Source organism: Typopeltis vanoorti, chromosome 25 (assembly GCF_054136105.1).
Source record: "Typopeltis vanoorti isolate ZY-2024b chromosome 25, IOZ_Tvanoo_1.0, whole genome shotgun sequence".
In the NCBI taxonomy this organism is placed as follows: domain Eukaryota; kingdom Metazoa; phylum Arthropoda; class Arachnida; order Uropygi; family Thelyphonidae; genus Typopeltis; species Typopeltis vanoorti.
In genome coordinates this window covers 11,586,170-11,606,551 of record NC_143573.1, presented here as the reverse complement: position 1 = coordinate 11,606,551, position 20,382 = coordinate 11,586,170, and the positions used below count along the sequence as shown (strand labels likewise).

Below are 20,382 nucleotides of genomic sequence, written 5' to 3'. Positions count from 1 at the left end.
AGAGGACAGAAGCCAGTTGTTCAGCGCCAAAGAAGACAAATTCGGTTCCATCAGCAGCAAAGGTCATGGCGTCGTGTTTTGGGATGCTAAAGGCATTTTGTTTATTAATTATCTTCAAAATGTTAAAATATAACCCGAGAATATTATTCCGATCTTTTAACCAGACCAGACGAAAAAATTCGTGAGAAAAGACCCGGTTTGCAGAAGAAAAAATCATCTTTCATCAGGACAATGCAGCTGCCCACAAAGGTGTTTTGCCAATGGGAAAATTAAGGGATCTGCACTATGAATTGTTGGAACATCTACCCTATTCCACAGATTTCGCTCCTTCTGACTTCTATCTCTTCCCAAAACTAATACTCTTCCTCGCTGGTCAGGAGTTTCTTAGAATAAAGAGGTGATTACAGCTGTAGAGGGGTATTTTGCAGATGTTACTGAGAACCACTACGAGGAGGGGATAATGGCGCTGGAAAATCGCAGGAATAAATGTATTATTCTGAAGAGAGATTATGTTAAAAAATAAAAATAATTTTGAAATTATAAATTCGTTTTTTCATTGTTTGGCCGAGAACCTTTCAGAGCGCCCTCGTATGATAACGAGATGGTAGGGAAAACACTCACAGGAAGATCAAGATTCATATAGGAAATATACGATATAGCAATTTTGCAATCATACAGTGAAATCCCTACAAGGGTGTAATAAAGGGGAAAACGGTTTTCTAGGCTTTTTTTTTAAATTTCAGTTAAAGTGAGTCATCTGGCTGTGTTCAATTGTTCTGTCAAAAACCAGATAAACCAGGAATGAATACTCGCAGTGACAAGTCATAGCGTAATTTAGAGGAAACTGCTGATAGCAAATAATTAATAATATAAACTTAATCGTATATTATTTCCATATTATTATTATTATTATTATTATTATTCCGGGTAACTCCAAGGAGTCGACAGACTCATCGAGCGAGGTCCTAACATCATGTCAAGAACAACTATTCGACATTCACACAGTATCTATCATACCTCGCCTTGAACTCGTTCACAGTCGTAGCACCCACAACAGATTCTGGCAGCTAATTCCACTCATTCACCACTCTCCAAGATAAAAACCTAGCTCTAGTACCCATGTTAACCACATTCTTTCCCAGCTTCCATGTATGGGCCCTAGCCCTCCCGCTACCAGTCGTATTCTCAAAAATATCTTCTGGATTGATCTTATAGAGACCCTTCAGTAATTTGAATGTCTCAATCATATCACCCCTTTTCCGCCTATTAACCAATTTTTGCAACCCACAAATCTTCAATCGGTTCTCATAAGGTTCATTCCACAGACCTGCCACCAGCTTTGTCACTCGTCTCTGGATCCTCTCCGCCTCCTCCCAATCAAGAAGAAACCCTGGCACCCATATCTGGGCAGAGTAGTCCCATGGGGTCTTATCAGGGCTCGACATATATAACTATACATAACTATATATATATAACGACATATATACAACAATAACTTTTTTGTCTCTGCTTGTTAAAGTATTTTTCAGTAACCAAGTGATTTGATGAGCTGATTTAGCCACTTTTGCAATGTGGCCCCTAAACTTCAACTCCCTATCCACCAACACTCCCAAATCCCTGGTCTCATCAATCTCCTGGAGCACGATTCCACCAATGTGATATTGTTGCTGCTAATCTTTTCACTCCAAAATGCATAACCTTACACTTTGCCACATTAAATTGACATCCATTTTCCCTAGCCCAGTCTTCCAAACTATCCAAATCATCCTGCCCAATTTTGACATCCTGTGCACACACTATTGCTCTATCCAACTTTGCGTCATCAGCAAACAAGTGAACACTTCCTCTCAGATCTTGTCCTATATCATTGATGAACAAATTGAAAAGTAGTGGTCCAAGACTAGAACCCTGCGGCACACCACTAGGCACCAGCCGTCTTTTGGACTCCACTCCTGAATAAACCACTCAATGATATCTCTCCATCAACCACCCTCCTATCCACTCACCAACGCTATATCCATCCCCATCTGCTCCAGTTTACTGATTAGAGTTCCATGTGGTATCCTGTCAAAGGCCTTGGCAAGGTCCAGTAGAATCACTGTCAACCCATTACCCTTATCCAGTTCAGCGGTCACTGTGTTATAAAACGTGAGCAGGTTACTGAGCCAAGATCTAACCTTCACAAAACCATGTTGTCCCCCATACAGTATCCCATTTTCATCTATCCAATCCTGTATTCTTCTCTTGACTAATTTCTCTAAGACCTTGACAACGATTCCTGATATGCTATTCGGTCGGTAATTTACAACAGTAGTCTTGATTCCTCCTTTATGCAGTGGAACTATTTTCCCCTCTTTCCACTCCCTCGAGACTAACCCAGACCCGAGACTCAAATTAAACAAAATGGTCAAGGGTACTGGCAATTCTTTAGCCGCTTCAAGTACGACACGAGCTGGTATACCATCCAATCCCACATATGTATTGACATTGACGTTTTGCAATAGACTACTCACCTCCACCTCATTCACCACAATTCCCGTATAATATATTGGTTGATTCATTTCTGCAATGTCACCACCTGGATGATATACGCTTGCAAAGTGCCCGCTCAGTAATTCCACTATATCAACTGATTCGGTTACCTCCTACTATCGGCATTCTTTAAAATCATTCTGCCGTATACATTTTTTCTTTTACTTGCAACATATCGAAAAAACTGTTTAGGATTCTCTTTAGCCTGCATGGCCAATGTTCTTTCGTAATCCTTTTTTGCTTTTCTTACCACACTCGTTACCCTTCTGGCCTGCACTTTATACCATTCATGTGCCTGCCGGTCACCTTTCTCCTTAAATTCCCTCCATAGTTGTTTCTTTTTGTGAAGCTCAAGCTTAATGGTGTTATTCATCCATTTAACTCCTACTTGATTTATTATTCGGACTCTAGGTATACCGTCAGCCATTGCTTCATACAAACACTTTTTAACCGCCTCCCATGCACTATCAACTTCTGGCCCTTGCAGTTGTACATGCCATGGCACTGAACCAATCAATCTCCTAAGCTTGTCATATTTATCAGCCGGATAATTCCACATGTACCCTGTCTTAATTGTTAATTCCACACCTTTAGTCACCTCCCAAGTCAAGACCCCCATGACCACTCTCACCAATTGGTGGCAGCGTGGTCATATTCGTTACAGCCAAAATCTCAGATGCAATTACCAGGTCAAGCGCTCTATTACCCCTAGTATTTTCCATTACATGCTGGCCCAGATAGTTATCCCTTAATAACCGCATAAAATCCAATTCCTTCCTCCCATGTGTCCTCTCCTCCTTCCAATCAATGTTACCTAATTGAAATCTCCCATAATAATTACCCTCCTTCCACTCATTTCTTCTATTTGTTTATGCATACTATCTCCACCATCTATTCCATCACCTGGTCTATATCTCACACTAAATAGCCTCAAATGTGCTCTTTTCTCTATCCTGCAGTTCCACTTCTATTCGTCTTGTCTGTAGCTCATCAGCTATCATCAATAACATACCTCCCCCCATTTTATTCTCCCTGTCTCTCCTGAACACACCATACCCCTCACATTCAATCCCACTAGCTATAGCATCTACAGTCAGCCATGATTCACTAATACCAATAACCTGTGGCCTGGAAGTGCCAACCATGGCCAAACATTCTTCTCTCTCGTTCCTAACACTTCTGGCCTTTGTATACATGAATTGCAGGAGCCGATTTGTCCTATCCCTATTTTTATGCCTTATACTTCCTGTCCCATTCTGATTCGGGGTCTTTCCTACTCGCTTGGGAATATTACACACATTCACACACTCAACTGTCTCCCTAAAATCTGCGTATCTTCTCCCCCCCTTAATAACTCTAATTTCCCTGGTTCTGTACATTCACTTCCACTACATTAGACAACACCTTTTCAAGTCTCCATACACCAAATCCATTCAAATGTAAACCATCCATTTTATGATAATTGCGGCTATTATAGCCTGTTTTTGTTGTTTAGGAGTGTCCCTTATTTAAATACATTGGCTATCAATACTCAAGAGGGGTATATATATTTAGGGCATTATTGGTGAGTATAGAAGGCAATTAAGGTAGAACAAAGAGGTGAAAAATTTGATACATACCTTTTTTGATTCTACGATGTCTTCCACTTCCATTATCTCGCTGAAGGTTGTTTACAAACGGGGGGGAAGAGAAGAGGGAGGGAGCGTTGGGGTGTGTTTAGAGGCAGGAAAATAAGATTGGATAACCCGGGTTAATACTAATAATATATATATATAAATGTATACATATATTATTTTGAATTAGGGCACATTTTTGTGGGGGGGGGAAGGGGAGGAAGGGTAAAACTATAGTGGCAACTGGGGCAGGGTTAACGGGGTGTGGGACCGTTTCGGTCGTGTGACCATCTTCGGAAATGAGTGTAGTGCTATGTCAGGGCAAAGTTGCAACTGCCAAATAAGGGCATTAGTTGTCGCTTCATGGCCGGAGGCGTGGCTTAATTTGTAGGTTCTGGATCGTCCAACATTCGGAAATTAGGTAGGGGCTGTGGACGTTGATAGAATTTTCATCGCATTTTATGGCAATAGTTTCGAATATTCTTAGCATTGTTTCGTTGTCTTGTTTGTCTATGATTATGGCCTTGTCGATTTGGGGGCCATCCATTTTATATAACTCCTTTCGCCCATCGAACTCATTCCACCCATGCACAAATTCCCCACCACTCATCAAACATAATTCACGTATAAAGTTACTGTCAATTATGGCTCTCCTTCTATACTCTTCACTGTCATGCCGCAGCAACAGACTCACCATCCTAACTCTCTCATTCAATCGTTCTGTATGCTTAACTTCATTCTCTCTTTCAACGCCACTCTCACAGCTATCAGGTACTACCTCGCAAATATCATCATCCGACAACGATATTACGCACACGACCTGAAACACTCTTTAAATCCTCACATTCTTTATACTTTTTGCACACATTCACTCCACTATCGATGTTTAACCAGACTTCAACCGCTCTCCGCAATGCATACATTTCTCAAACGGTACACTGAATCAAGTCTTTTAAGTTAAGATTTTCAGACAAATATGGCAACCTGGACGCCATCTTTGTAGTCCTCTTTATGGACTCCATGTGCACAGATAATCGTATCTATAAATCTACTTATTAAAATACTCGAAAAACACAAAAAACTCACCCAGACATGTTAAAATACTAAAAGTAAACAATCCTATGCAAATTCATCAATTTTTACTTGAAATATCACTTATCTGGTCAGGAGCTGTCCTCAGACACTACATACCATATAGCCCTCTAGTGGCTTATTCTTATCCTGCAAAACATTTGAAGGTAACATATCAGGAAAATTATTTGTTTCGACGTGGCTCCCTCCCAAAAGTTGTTCATCATTATTTATTTGACAGAGTCCAGAAACTGCTTTGGAGACCCAATACATTTTGAAGCCACTTCAGGCTCTCGATAAGCAGGGTGGTGGACTCGCCCGAGCTATGATCTCCCACGTAAAAGCAATCATAAACATCCACTCTTAAGGTGCGATTCTAACTATATGTCCGCTGGTTGGCAAACTGGAAAATTAGTAATACTACTCGGTCAATCAGTCAACAATAAACACACACACACACACACACATACAATATGTTTTCTTAGAGACTTGGTCAGAAAGTTTTTCCTTTTCATGAAATAAAAAATTATATAATATTTTTGTCCAGCTTGGTATTACTCACCAGGTTACAAGTGGGCGAGCGTATTTGTCGAGGGTGTGTGTGTGCGTTTTGTGTTTTCCTCCCCAAAGTAACCCTACCAGGAAGTAATTTTTTCCTTCCTCCTCCATGTATTACGTGTAGTTTCATTTTTCTGTTACCATTTATACTTATATTTCTGAATCAATATTCATATTCACATTTATATGTTTAAATGTAAATTTATATAAAAATATAAATGTTTTATATTTATATTTTTATATACACATATATTTACACTATATAATTCACGCAATATCAATAATTGTTACGTTACAAAGACTGGAAGTTAATCTTATTGGCAAAATTATTTCTGGGTAATAAATTTGGGTAAGTCAGTTTTGATTCTGACCACCTGGCTCCAGAAGTGATGTGTGTTGTATTAAAGACATCCGGATGGAGTCCATTAGCTGACAAAAGGAAGTATGTGATTGATAATCTATTTAAGGTGCGGGCAACAAATGCATGATGGGGGATTCCAGGATCTGGAATCTGGTAGATAGTGTCTTGATTTTCCATGTCCCGTTAGTAGTGTGGTTAAAGCTGTGGAGATGGCGTCTTTTTCATAGTCAGTTTCTGATACTTGACAAAAATTCTTTTGTGGTTGATCCGTTTTTTGATGTTTTCCAATCTTCTTCCCACAAGTCTAGGCTTCTTTCTTCTGCACGTGTTTTTATAGCAGATTTCGAGTACTTTTGATAATGTTTCTAGCCGTTCGTGTAATGGACTATCTCTTATATGCAATGAAAGGACAACTGATGTTCCATTCGATTTTTCTTCCGTCAGTGTATATATATGAAAATCGTCACTTTCACAGTTTTCCTTCTCCTTAATATTTTCTTTGTTGGGCGAGGTCTAAATGTTGTGAGGCAGACGTTCGTAGCAATTTGGATCAATGTTTGAATTTCCGTTATATCTTCCGGTAGTGACTTCATACATAAGAGAGAAGAATTCTTGCATTTGCAGACATATCGGTGTTTGACCAGCAATAATTATTTATTGCTGGTCAAACACTTTATTCGTATAGCTCCTGAACTCTATTTAACGTTTGTCGGTTTTTCTTTGATTTTAGTACATGTTTCCGCGCAGGTGCAACACAAGTTATCAAAGGTAGAATAGCTCGTTATACTGGCTCGTATATTGTTTTCAGCACTCGTTGGCCTAATTCCCATTGGATCCTTGCTTACTTAGGTTTACTATTTCTAACCCTTTTTGGCAAACATATGAGATGTGCTTGTTGAAAGTAAATTTTTCATCTATTGTTAAGGATTTTACCTCACTGGCTATTGGAGAACTTCCCCGTTTAGGAAGACCATTACTTCGTTGGCCTTTACTTCTAACTGTAAGCTCGCGTCTTCGAGTCATCACATCACATGCGAAAGCAATGACTTTTGTTCTTGTCTTAATAGCAAGTCGTATTGGATATTCCTGAAAGCTGTCCACAGCAGTAGCCTTTGTGGGAAGCCTCGTTTGACTTCTTTCGTTTCAGCTCCGGCTTTTAATGTCATAGCTGCTCTTCTTGTCTGTAATTTTGATTGTAAGGTAGAGTAGTTTTTGGACATTTGACATCTCTTAGTTGATTAATTATGTCTGACCACAACTAAGCATCGAAGGCTCCTTGTACATCGAGTGTGATCAGTTGGAAGTCTTTAGTTTTGTTGTAGATTGCTTTCTCTGAGCTCTTTACTTCCATAATTGCGTCTATTGTGTTTGATCGAGGTCTAAATGCATATTGGTTGCTGTTTAATAGGTCTCTTGTGTTACCCAAAGTGCATTAGTCACTTTATCAGGAGTTATTATAGCACCAGCTACATTCGAGACTGATAATCCCGCATCTGTTAATTTCGTCTCTTTTGTTTCTTTTCCAAGTTTTGTTCACGGGAATAAATTTCGAGCATTTCCATCATAAAGGTAATCCTCCTCTTTTTAGGCATTCGTTGTAAACTGTTATGAATTCGGAGAATTCGACAAACGCTCTTAGGAGTATATCGCTGGTTATTCGATCCTTCTCAGAGTTTTTCTTTGATATACCGATCTTAATATTGACTAGACTTCATTACTCGTAAATAAATCATCGTTAGGAGCATCTGATTCATCCTTAAGTTTTGTGGATTTCTTCATCTGCATTTCCGTCAACAAAAATTAACTTCTTTATCAAAATTGCAGTAGTTTCTGCTAAGTGATAGGAGTCGCGCGTTTTCTTAATAGTTGATAATATAGGCGTTGTCTTACTCTTTCTTGCTTGCTGCTAATTTATGTTTACAGTTCTATGTATGTATAATGATATAAACTATAATATCATAATCCGTTTACTTGTGCCAATGACTTCCCCAAATGTCTAGTCTATACTTAAATTAGGGGCCAGCAAGAAAGAGTAAAACGCAAGTGTTTTACTTACCTTAAAGCTTTGAGGCAATTAAGTCATGATACTCTGAAGTCTCGTTGACCATCATAGCTTTCCTGAGTGTCAGAATATTTCAACAATCGGGCTGAATAAAACTTACTTGGAGTTTGAATCTTACAATGCATATGGAATTTTAAAATAACATTTTTAACAGGATCCAAATAATCTGTGCATACTTTACCAGCATTCCTGGAAAAGGCTTACATTTAAATGTCATTATTTAGGTTGTTGCGAATGTACCAGAAGATACATAATCACGTGAGGCTTTTAGAACCTTTCACGACCCAAGAATGGAAATTCTCGTGCGATAACGTTCTCATGTTATCTGAGCAACTGCTCGAAAAAGAAAAAGAAGTAAGAACATTTGTTTTTAATTACTGTTATTATGATAAATAATTTTAATTCATGATTCAACCATAAACTACAATTCTGTGATTTCTATTAAGTAAATACCTGTTAACTGTGCCATTGAAACCGATTTGTTCTACGCACTTCACATCATATTTTAGGTTAGCTAACCAGGTGCTTTGTTTCATTTCAGTTCACTAATTGAGAGCAAAAAATGAAAAAGTACGAAACTACTGTTAGCTTAGAGTATTCTATGATATTCTGAAATATTCAAAAAGAAATTGTCCGTTAATAAACTTCTTATTATTATAATTCTTAATATTATAACATCGTTAAGAACTTCAAGATTTAAAGATGTGTCCTGAGATCTGCAATGCATTTACATTTGAAAAAAAATCTGTACTGTCTATAGGATTGTTCATGAATATTATACGATGTATCTTTATCAGCATCGGAACAAAATTTCAGTTGTTTGTTTTTGAACTACTTTCGACATACAGGAGGCCATTTTCTGCTTTGGTTATGGAGGGTTGGACTTATTTTTAGTACTATTACGAATTGACTAAAATGAGACAAAATACCGAGGTTGTTACATTTTTCCAAATCTGTGCCTCTCTCCCTTCGCTCCCATGTCTATGATTACGGTTTGGTTTTTGCTGATTTATCGACAAGGTACTCTACCCTTTATCCCTGTAAGTTAACATCCCGACATTCAAATTCACCGGAAATATAAGTGTATTCGCAATGTCATGCGTTGTTACACTTACATCTCTTAATGTTTTAAAGTTATTATAGGACTGTTATTTCAGGATATAAGCCAAACATAGTTTCGCATACATACAAAATGTATTTTATATATGAGAAGTATGTTTCACAGGTGTACATTTGATACGGCAGGCAGTTTTCTACATCCCTCTTAAGATGATGAGATCCCGAAGATTAGCAAAACTGTAATTGAAAAGCCAAACAAATGTCCGAAGGGCAGTTGTTTGTTGCCAAATATTCAGCTAACCACTAAGCAAATTAATTAAGAAAAAAAAAGATCAACCTTGATTTATTCAAAACTTTGTACTCTCTAATGGTTTCCAAAAGCTTTTTATATATTTATGTATTTGTAATTAGGGATTTTAGATGACTAAGACATACTTCTACCTATGTTAGTATCATGCACTTCGAGTCATGATTTTATTACTGTTTATCATTAAAGCAAGTAAATATTGAAATCCCTCGAAGAGAAAATAAAGAAAGGGAAGTTTTCTAGTTTTTTAACCCCACTTAACCTGAATAATCCAAATGCGGCAGGTTACTTCAGCCAAAAAAAATAAAAAATAAATAAAATAAAACAATCAAGAATGAATACTTGCAACTGACTAAAACTGTTCTCGAAATTATTTCACTCTTCCACATGTGGACACTGCTGCATGAAGCCATCTGTTCCATGAAAACTTAAATTAAGGATGTTTGCGTGATTTGAAACTACCGTCTTGTTTCTGAAAACGGTACTTTAACTTCAAGTTTGGAAAAATATTTTTAGGAATTTGAATATAATTGCCATTTCAGTACAAAATTATATCCTTTCTTTTAGTGTTGCATGGCGATAAGCATTTATTTTAGAAATTTTGCACTTTACAACCGTGCTATAAATAACTCTTTTTATTTCGTATGGCCAATCTTCATATTAAGATAATCATCTGGAGCATATGCAAATATACAAGACAAGTTGAATTGCGTTATATACAGTGAGCTAGAGAAACAATGATTCGATCACAAGTTATTCTACTGCATGACGTCTAGTGAAACAAAGTAACAATCATTATTTATAAACTACATCAAGCTAAATTCTATTTCTGATAAGATGAATAAACATTCTTTCTTACAGATAGTTTTCCTTCGGAAACAATGTGTCCTGCTTTTAGTATTACAATTGTTATTTTTGATTTTGGATCCTGGATTATCTACTGCCCTGATTATAGTTACTCTTAGAGAGGAAGGTTCCGTGGGTCGAATATGTGCCTTTCATGTGTTTGAGATTTTTAGACCATCATTATTGTTCAGATTGGGGTGATAATAATCTCACAGGCTTCCTTAAATTTGAGTTCATACCATGCTTTGGTGTGATGTAGATGTTAAATTGTGAATGAAACTATGTTGTGTAATTTATTTTTTTTTTCATTCACATTTAACATTGCTTATTATGTATTAATCATGATTTGTATAAAAAATATTTATTATTCCTTAATTTAGGATTACTATTTAAATATTTATTCTAAATTTAACCTACTATTAATTTATTAAGCAATAATATGTGCAGAATTTATAATAACTAAAATATATATATGATGTAACGAAAAGTATTATTATAATTAATTCTATACGTAATGAAAAAGCTGATTAAGTAGTTCAAATATTCTGTTTATTCTTATTTGTGAAAATTAAACGTTATGTAATCACTCATGTAGTAGTAGAGCATTATATTACATTAGCGAAATGTTTGCGTTCATTTGTTGTCATGGAGACTCATGAAATAAGCAAGCACGAGTCGAAGAGATTGTGACCTTCGGACTGAAAGGAGAGGAAAAGAAATATAAGGTTTTTAATTAGAGAAAAGAGGAAGTTTTTGCGGAGAGGGAAGGAGGGTAGGATACAAGCAAAGGAAGTGGAAGAAAATTATAAGTTCTCTAGGGCAGAAATTCATGAGAATAGTGTTTAGAAGTGAGCCAAAACATAGTGAATCATATACTTAGCCGCAAGTAAAGTCAGCTGTGTTGTAAAGGAAAATTAATGCCGTAACCGGATAAATATAGAACTGGACATTCAATGGAAAATTCTGATTAGTTCCAGTTAGTCTAGGATTACGTCTTAATTCTATGTTGCCCTGAGAAGAATTATATTGAAATTAACTAGTTTGAGAAAAGTAAACAAGGAAAGATATCAGTGCCTTATTGATGTGTTTTTTCAGAGTAGTGAAGCGCGATTAACAGTAGTTCAGTTAAAGCGTTGGAGAATTTTATTTAATGTGTTCCGCTAGCTCAAATAAGGTTAATTCATAAGTGTGCTCGCAATAAATTGATGTATTGAAGATTGTATCTGGTAAGAGTAGTCATACATGTTTGTTTATTCTAACATTAACTATAGCGTATCTTCGAAGTTCAAGGTCCGAAATAAGATTGCTTGGAATAATGTCTACCTTGATTAATGCCTGCTGTGAATTTAAACATTAATCACAACTAATAGATGTGTGCAGACTGATCAAATGAGAAGTTTTGTTTTATTAACTTGAATTAAGAAAATTTATAATTTTGAAGCAGTGAATTGCATGTTAAAGTTTAGACATTGAATTGGAATGAGTGACTTAGCAAGATGTATTAAGCTATTTGTATTGTTTCATTTAAAAGTAGAATTCATGTATTTGCTATATATCGTATATTAAATGCTTTATTTTGTTAATCTAAATATTGTGTTTGCCTGAACTCCATTTTATTGCACCGTTCATAAAAAAAATTCGAATCTTGCGGGTGCCCCAAGTAGAATAATAATAAATGATTCGGCCTAATGAGAAGACTGCTAACTTAATTAAGAATTGATCCTACTGTTTTATATAGACTAATCTAAAAATAGGGTGGCGCAGTATAATTATAAATTTCCCTACTTTTGGATCGGTGATCAATTTGCAATTAGTTGTTTAATTAATAAGAGTGACTTGAAACAAGATGGCAGATTAGAACACAACATGAAAATAGAACGTCACGACATAGACAACCAGTGCTTTTCCAGTCAATTCTATGTAAGGTGTTCAGGGCATGATCAGAAAGGCCAGATTCACCATAAGTATTATATTTGATGTGTCGTTTATGTTCTTTTTGTCTGATAGGAAATGTGCGTCCTGTTTCTCCTATGTGTGGTATGTTACAAGTGCAGTAAATACGGTATGCTCCAGGGTGGCCCAGCGTAAGGAGTGGGTCTTTGGATGAGATAAGTAAGCTTTTTAATTTTCAGGAAGTTTAAAGGCGGCTTTGAGGTTGTATTTTTGTAATATTCTGTTTATTTTAACTGATGTCCCTTAAATGTAAGGAATGGTTATAGTTTTATTGTAGTCTGGTTTCTCTTTGTTTTTTATTGAGGTCTTTTAGAGAATTTTTAGTAGTGTTTTAGCTGTAACCATTTTTTTGAAAAGTATTGCTGATAACTTTAAATTAGTTTTGTTAATTCAGAAAAATGAGTCACAAAATTAAAGAGGTTTACAACTGTACACTTCGAACCCTGACTTATGTAAACTCAGTTTTAAATAATGTATAAATCTAAGTCTCGAGACTTAATCATTCACTTAAATCAGTTGTAATTAAATATTTTTCAGACTTTTGGTTTTAATATTTCCACTCTGAACTGGCAGAATTATTGGGAAAACCACGTACTTGGCGTAAGAAAATATCTTTTGAAAGAAAGCCATTCGACAATTCTGGAAGCGAGGAGGTTGTTAAAAATGTAAGTAATATTTTTAGATTTTGACTACTCTCGGATACTTGTATGCAAATTAATATTCTTTTACTGCTGACTATTTAATTAGTAACAATCCAATTCAATACTCTAGATTGCTTTCATAAACGTATACCCATTTTGTAAGAGACATTCAGAATGCAATTAAAATGTTAAAACCGAGCTCCTGCTACACATAATTGAGGGAAATCTGTTACAAACCTCTTACAGAATACCGTACATAACTTATAAAACAAACAAATAATAATAAACTAAGGATTTCCCGCTCCACTCAGAAATGTGAAAAAGTAGGCACTCATGGAAATGAGGCAAATCATGATTTGCCGCCTTGGCAAAAAGCTTTGTTATAAATAAAAACTACGTGGTGTACACTCTTCGCTGTTATTTATCTATGAATGTGATATGCAAATCGATTTCTGTCAGCAACAATCACAACTCACTCAGATAACATGAACGCACTCTGAATGTAGTCAATTAAACCCAAACCTGCTTCGCGTTGCTTCCTCGATTTGAGATGTTCATATTTTTATAAACAGTTCATGAAGAAAAACGGATTTTGTCGACTATTTTCTCTATCTTCTCAATTAGGAAGGTGTTTCTGCTCAGACAGTAAACTTTCTGCTAACATAACAATGTTAGTAATCCAAAGTTTAATTGGTAAATTTATGGAATGAAGAGAAGAAAGTAACGAAGAAAGAATCCTACCGGCAACAGCAAGGGTAACTGTTACAAACATCGTCTCCTCATCACCCAAAAAATTAAAGTTTTGACACACAACAATAAGAGCAATAAAAATCACAAATCCCTTTAATCCCTTAATCGCAGTCATATTTCAACTGATTCTTCTAAGAGTTCGTTAAAATTCTTGATATACTAGAAAAGGAAGCACTTAGCTTATTAATAACCTACTCTGATCACTTCGCTCCTTCACACAGACGTGTAGCTTCTGATGATTGAATATTTCGCCAACATTTGAATCATCAGAATTAACATTAATTCTTCTCTCTTCTAAACCTGTTAACAGGTGTTACGTGCAGCCAACACACGCTCTCAGATCAAATCCAAATATATCGCTACATTTTTCTCCCTTTTTATTAATTCCTTTTGATGCTGTCTCTTGAAAACAATCTTTCTCTCTTTTATTTCCCGAAGAGTAGAATCTGCAGGTCTTTAAATTCAGTGTTAATAAGTTTCTATCTTTCTGTTCATTCGCGCAAGAGATTTTTCAACGTCTACTTGCCACCGACTTGCTTAATCTGCAAACATGAAAGTATAAAAACAACAAAACCCAAAGTACTCTTTATTGTAGCACAATTAATGAGAGTCCGAAAACATGGGCCGATCCTATTTGCCAGGTGGAGTCATGATAGCGTAATACCTCTTCACACAGTACGCCAAACCTTCGTAGTCCTAAGTGGGCAAAGATGCTTCCAGTTGTCATTATTTTTTATGTTTGATGTAAGATTAATATCCTGATTATTAGAGGCTGAAATATACCTTGAAATATTTCTGTTTTTGGTTTCTAGAGTATTAAGTAAGTAATCGAAAATCCTTACTCCGTTCACTTTAGGTTCGCGGAGTAGACCCACATAAAAGAAAATAAGAACTTAATATTTCTTGTAATTTTTTTTCCCAATTTCAATCGAATTCAAGCCTGGCCAATGAATTCAAAAAAATGCGAAATACCACTCTTATCTAGCCAAAGAGATGCGTATGGATCGATTAACAATATAAATGCAAAAGTGCTTGAAATTCTATAAACGGCTGAAAATAGGGGACTACGACTAAGTAGTTACCGATATAATTAATCCGATCGCAATTGAAGCACCTAAAATCTGAAAGAAAGCTTCTATATATGAGTCAGCGAAGCCGTTGGTCGGAAAGACCTAGGCTTGTGTCTCGTCTGTGACGCGAGGAGCCTTCATTAAGAGGGATTCTCATATTTAAATATTCACAATTATTTACTTTATTATTTCTTAGGATGTGTTTGAAGACAATAAACCTGAAGAGAAGTTTCTACGAATAACAAGTGACCAGTCTCTTTCTCAAATAACATCCTCGACAGCTTTTGAGAAGTTGTGTCTCCTCTTAATAATCAAAGCGTGTAATTGAATTAAAAATTGACGGATTTATTCCTAAGAATATAAATGTCATATTAGAAAATAACTTTTATTATTAAGGTTGTTAGTTTTTATTCTTGTTTCTATTACAAAACAAGTTCGTGTAACCAGATCACAGATGTCAGCTTACGTTTCACAAAAATTGAACATATCGTAAGCTCAAACAAGTTCTTGAGCATCAAGCTGATTTGAACTTAAATTATTATTGTATTATTTTATATAATTTAGACAATTTCACGTAAATAAGCTATCTAGAATGCTTCCTTTTAAAATATCTGGAACCACTTTTTAATGTATGAATTCTGAGTACTAATTTGAAGTTTTATCTTTGTAGTAAGTTCATGCTGTCCCAATTCCTTAATGTGCTGATGCTGTTTGCCGTGTGGAAGTTTTTTGCTTGCAAAATTCCGTTTTTTTCCATGTTACAACTTGCGATATCGTCGGCAGCCATGCAATTCGAAGATCTTATGGGAGGATATTTTTGAATGATCGTTAATTTTAAGATTGAGATATTTTTGTTACCTTTTCAGATGTTCGATTGCTTTTTACTAATAAAGTTGAAAACAATTCTTAGAATTATTCCCGTGTCTTAGTCTCTATATTTGTTAAAGTCAACTCGCTGTTCTCCGAAGCTTAATAAAACTCGAATACTTCTGTTAACTGCTCTTGTTACGTTTCTTGACATTTCGTTTGAATAACCTCAACGAAATGCCATGAAATGACTTTAAATAACTTTAAATGCACAAGGCATTTAAAGTTAAAGTTTGTAAATGACTAATCACAGTTACAGCATTGGTATTGAGATAAAGGCTCCTTGAGGTCTTGATCTAAGCTCAGTAGATACTGCAATTTAAATGTACATCTAACGACGCGTGGAAGAAAGTAAGTTCGTAAACTAGATATGATTTAGTAAAATGGTTTGTACATGTGGAGCACTTATTTATTTTTCTCTTTCACTTTAATAGGTGAAGAGAATTAATCTAAAATAGAAATATACAGCTGCGAAAGTACGGAATCTCTTTTAGAAGAGGATTTTTACTTGCCCAGTTGTATACTTTCTGCTATTTTCTTCCTGAGCTTTGCAAATGAATATAAATAGTTTTGAAAGATAATAAATTGTACCAAATGAATCTCGTGTTATATTTGAATTAGTGCGAAAAAGTCTTATGGTTAAAGTTATGACCTTCGTTTTTTTTCTTTTTCAAAATATCAATTCAAACTTTCTGTTACAAATAGTTTTCTGCATTCGCGTTAAATATTCGTCGTCCTATCAGTCATTCTAATTAATTTAATTCCTTTTTTTTTATTAATGAAGCGCACTGTAAATCGTTTAGGGCTAAATGGCATTTTTTGTAAACAATAAAAGGCAGTTAAAAGTATCCCCAAGTAATAACTGAATCAAAGTATATGCCTTAAACTTAGCGGGGTATAAACTGACCTTCACAGCAACTGAGTTTACAATTGCCTTTAACAAATCTACGTATGGCTGCCACTCAGCATCCTTTACAGTTCACTCTATACTCGTAGAACAAGTTTCTCTTCCTCCTCCTCCTTCATTCCTGTTAATGCTGTTCTCTGGAGCAGCCTTCTGTCAAGAAATGCGATGTACAGACTTCCAGATCTAATGTGAACACGTTCACCCTTTTCCCCTTTTCTCAAATCACTTTCCATACGGGGTAATAACGTACTATAGGTTGACAACCAGCCTCTCGTGTATGGACTCAAATCAAAATCATTAGTTACAAAGGGTAAAAATTTAGGGACGTCTATTAAAACACAAGATGTTTGTGGGGGGCTTTCAAGAAATGGGATTAATAATGCCTCTGCTGCTGAAGATGTAGCATACACTTCTTAAGAAAGGAAAAAAATGGAAAATAGCAATAGTAGTGATGATGATTTTAGGGGAGTCTAATACCAGTAGGAACTTCGTCTCCCCCCCCTTTTTTTTTCATTTGCTTCCTTGAGAAAATCTTGATGAACATGAATTTCTAAGCTGAATAAAACACTTTCTGTAATGTAAGTGCGTTTTATGATCGATAAGAAGTACTGTAATTAATCCAAAGGATTTTGGTTTATAAAATTGAGTTTTGAAAAGAATTTTACAGCTCTAATCCAATGCCTTTTTTTTTTTAGAAAACAAGTGCTTAGTGACTCATGGAACCTCTGACCTGTACTTGTGAAATGTAGTAGCTGTACTTGAGGTTATATGCATAAAAAAAATTTAAGTTAAAATTAACTTTCGTATTAATTTCGTGTTTATGCCAATAACAAAATTACAAGAAATTGAAACAGTAATATACATTTTTTAATCTCTTAACTAACAACGGCTGAGAATCTGGTTCTCTTAGTAATACTGGTGCATTTCTGTTTCATGTATCCACTTTTCTGTCATTATAATTTCATTTGCACTCCTCCTTGTCTTCTTATTAGTCGTGAAGTGTAATTATTAGTTTTGATTTTCTGCCATAAATGTCAGGTAAAGATTTTCTCCCACCTTTCCTTATGGATCCATTCAGTATCCTCTCCTTCAAATCTAGCCCTGACTTCTTGAGTTTTATATATATTTGGCACAACAGTCCGACAATCATTTCATATATTCCCATGTTATGCCTAATATCACAAAAATAGTGATTAACATTATCGAAAGCTTTTTTGTAATCCACAAAGAATAGATATAAATCTTTATTGCACTCGATAGTTCTTCCCAACAACATCCGTAGTGCTGTGATGGCTTCCCTGGGTCCCATGTTTCTCCTGAAACCAAATTGCGCTTCATTTAATTCTCTCTCTATCGTCTGCTCCGTTCTTCTGTATATTATGTTGATTAGGACTTTTGCAACGTGGCTAATCAAGCTGATAGTTCTGTGCTGATTGCAATCCATCGTTCCTGTAGTCTTGAGAATAGGAACAAAAATAGACCTTACGAAGTCTTTAGGTATTCTATCTTCCTCCAGACTTCTATCAAAATGGATAGAGGTTTTATTCTTTCTTTTCCCGATGCCTTCAGCATCTCCTCTTGAATATCATCGAGGAGCTTTCCTTTGATGGTGTTTCGGTTTCCCATTCCTTATCTCTGGGGTTTCGTCATTTTCTATCTGATCACATTCCATATTATCTTCATGCCCATAACGCCCTGTTACATAATTTTCCAGCTTATTATTATTTTTATTTTATTCCAACAAGATCTTTCATTTTCAAAGCCACGCTTTTTGTCCTACTCTTCCCTGAAATCAAGTTCGAGCCTTCATAGACCTCTCTCAATCCTTTGCTGTATCGTTTTCCTCTATTAAATTGCAGATCTGATTGAGCCAGTCTTTCTTTGCCTTTTTATCCAGACGTTTTACTAGTTTATTGATCTCTTTATATCTGGTATGGGCTTCGTCGTTGTTCTTATTCTTCCTTTCTTCTTTCGTCCATTTTTTCTATCACTTCCTCAGTAATCCAGGGCTTTCCTTCCTCTCCTCTCTGCCTCATCCAAAAGACCTTTAGTACATTCCTTAATTTTCTCTCTTAAATCCGTCTGTCTTATCAGTATCAATATTGCTGACCTTATTTTATATTTCATCTTGATATTTCTCTCTGATCTCTTTTCTTTTTGGTCCATCCATTCTTATTTTTCTAGTTATATTTTTTGTTTTATTCGTTTAATCTGATTTTTACTTTAATTATGAGCAAGTTATGGTCACTGTTGCAGTCTGCTCCAGGATAAGTTTTTGCACTTTTCTTATATTTATGTCTTGAGTTAATTAGTATGTAATTAATCTGATTTCTCACTTCTTCACTTCTCTGTCCAGGTGCTCTAAAAGTATACAGTCTTCTGTTGTGTTGTTGAAAGCAGGTGTTAGTCACTACCAAGGTCTTTGGACTAATGAAAGACTAGAAGCAGCTATTAAAGCTGTACAAAGAGGACAACTATCACAACATGCAGCATCAGAATACTATGGAGTATCTAGAAGAACATCGAGGAACCATTTAAAGACAGAGAAGAAGACGAAAAGATATACTGTGCTAACAAAAGAACAAGAGAAGAACATGGTAGAAATAATAGCAAAGTTTGCTTCAATTGGTGTCCCTTTAACTCCAAAAGCTATACGTAGGCAAACTTTTATATTTCGCGAACAAAATGAAATTAGGAATAACTTCAATAAAGAAAGTGGGCTCGCAGGAAAAGATTTTTTGAAGTTATTTTTAAAGAGAAATCCAACAATTTCTAAATGTAAAGCTCTATTTTTGAATCCTGATTGAGCTGTAAGAACATGTCCTAATCCTCCATCTTGTGAGTCAGATAAATCCGATGATGAGATTCCACTGGAAAATCTAAAGTTGAAGTCATCGTTTCAGGAGTTAATGACAACGCCAAATTATGCATTTGTAAAGGCAACACCACGAAGAAAAGCTTTAAATTATAAGGACCAGAGAGCGACCAAAGATCTTTTCAAAGAAAAGGATAGTAAGAAAGAGAAGGCTGGCACTAAAAAACAGGAAGAACCAAAAAAAAAAAAGTAATAAAGGAAGACACAGAGTATCAAAATAGGAGTGATATGTATTGCCATGAATGCAGAGAAGAAACGGTTGCTGATATGAGGCAGTGCACACAGTGTCTTAAACGGTACCATGAAGAGTGTGTTGGCCCTTATGACTGTTCGTAAGCTAACAATTATGATTAAAATGAATAATAATTAAAATAATTGTTATATTCGTTTTTAAATTAATTTTGTTCAAGGGGTTTATTAAACTACTATGGTTTAATAAGGCCCACACAAGGTGTTTTTTAAAGACGTGGTTAACATATAAATTACTGCAAGAATTGCTCTCATTTGTGTGCTTTTTTTAATTAGCGATAATACAAACTTTAATATGAGCACTGTTGTTTCAATTAATCTAAATAATTGTCTAATTTATTCGCATTTTAAATAAGGTGGGCCTCATTTGCCTCAGGTACCTTATATGATCTGTTGTAGGCAGGTATACTTGAATTATTAGGATATTTCTAAGTTGGGCTTTTATTTTCAAAGCAAATTACTCCTTCAGATCTCTGTGCTAATATCCTTCCATCATATCGGCTATGCTTTTATACAGCTTCATTCCAGTACCCCTCTGATGTTCTTCTTCTCCTGAGCAAATAAATCTAAATCTATTATCTGTTCTTATATCTTCTGTCCCTTTCCATCTAACCTCTGAGATTCGAAGAACTGCTATATTCATTCTATTCATTTCTCTGAC

General features: G+C 35.5%; 1 protein-coding gene across 1 annotated transcript in view; it reads left to right on the top strand.

Moving 5' to 3' along the window:
* The window catches only part of LOC150092541 (putative fatty acyl-CoA reductase CG5065), a 44,296-nt gene extending 24,892 nt beyond the window's left edge, over positions 1–19,404 (top strand). The window contains exon 8 of the mRNA XM_090414229.1: positions 18,954–19,404. Coding sequence (XP_090270355.1) covers positions 18,954–19,404 — 451 coding nt within the window. The remainder of the gene's footprint in view (positions 1–18,953) is intronic.
* The last annotated feature ends 978 nt before the right edge of the window (positions 19,405–20,382 follow it).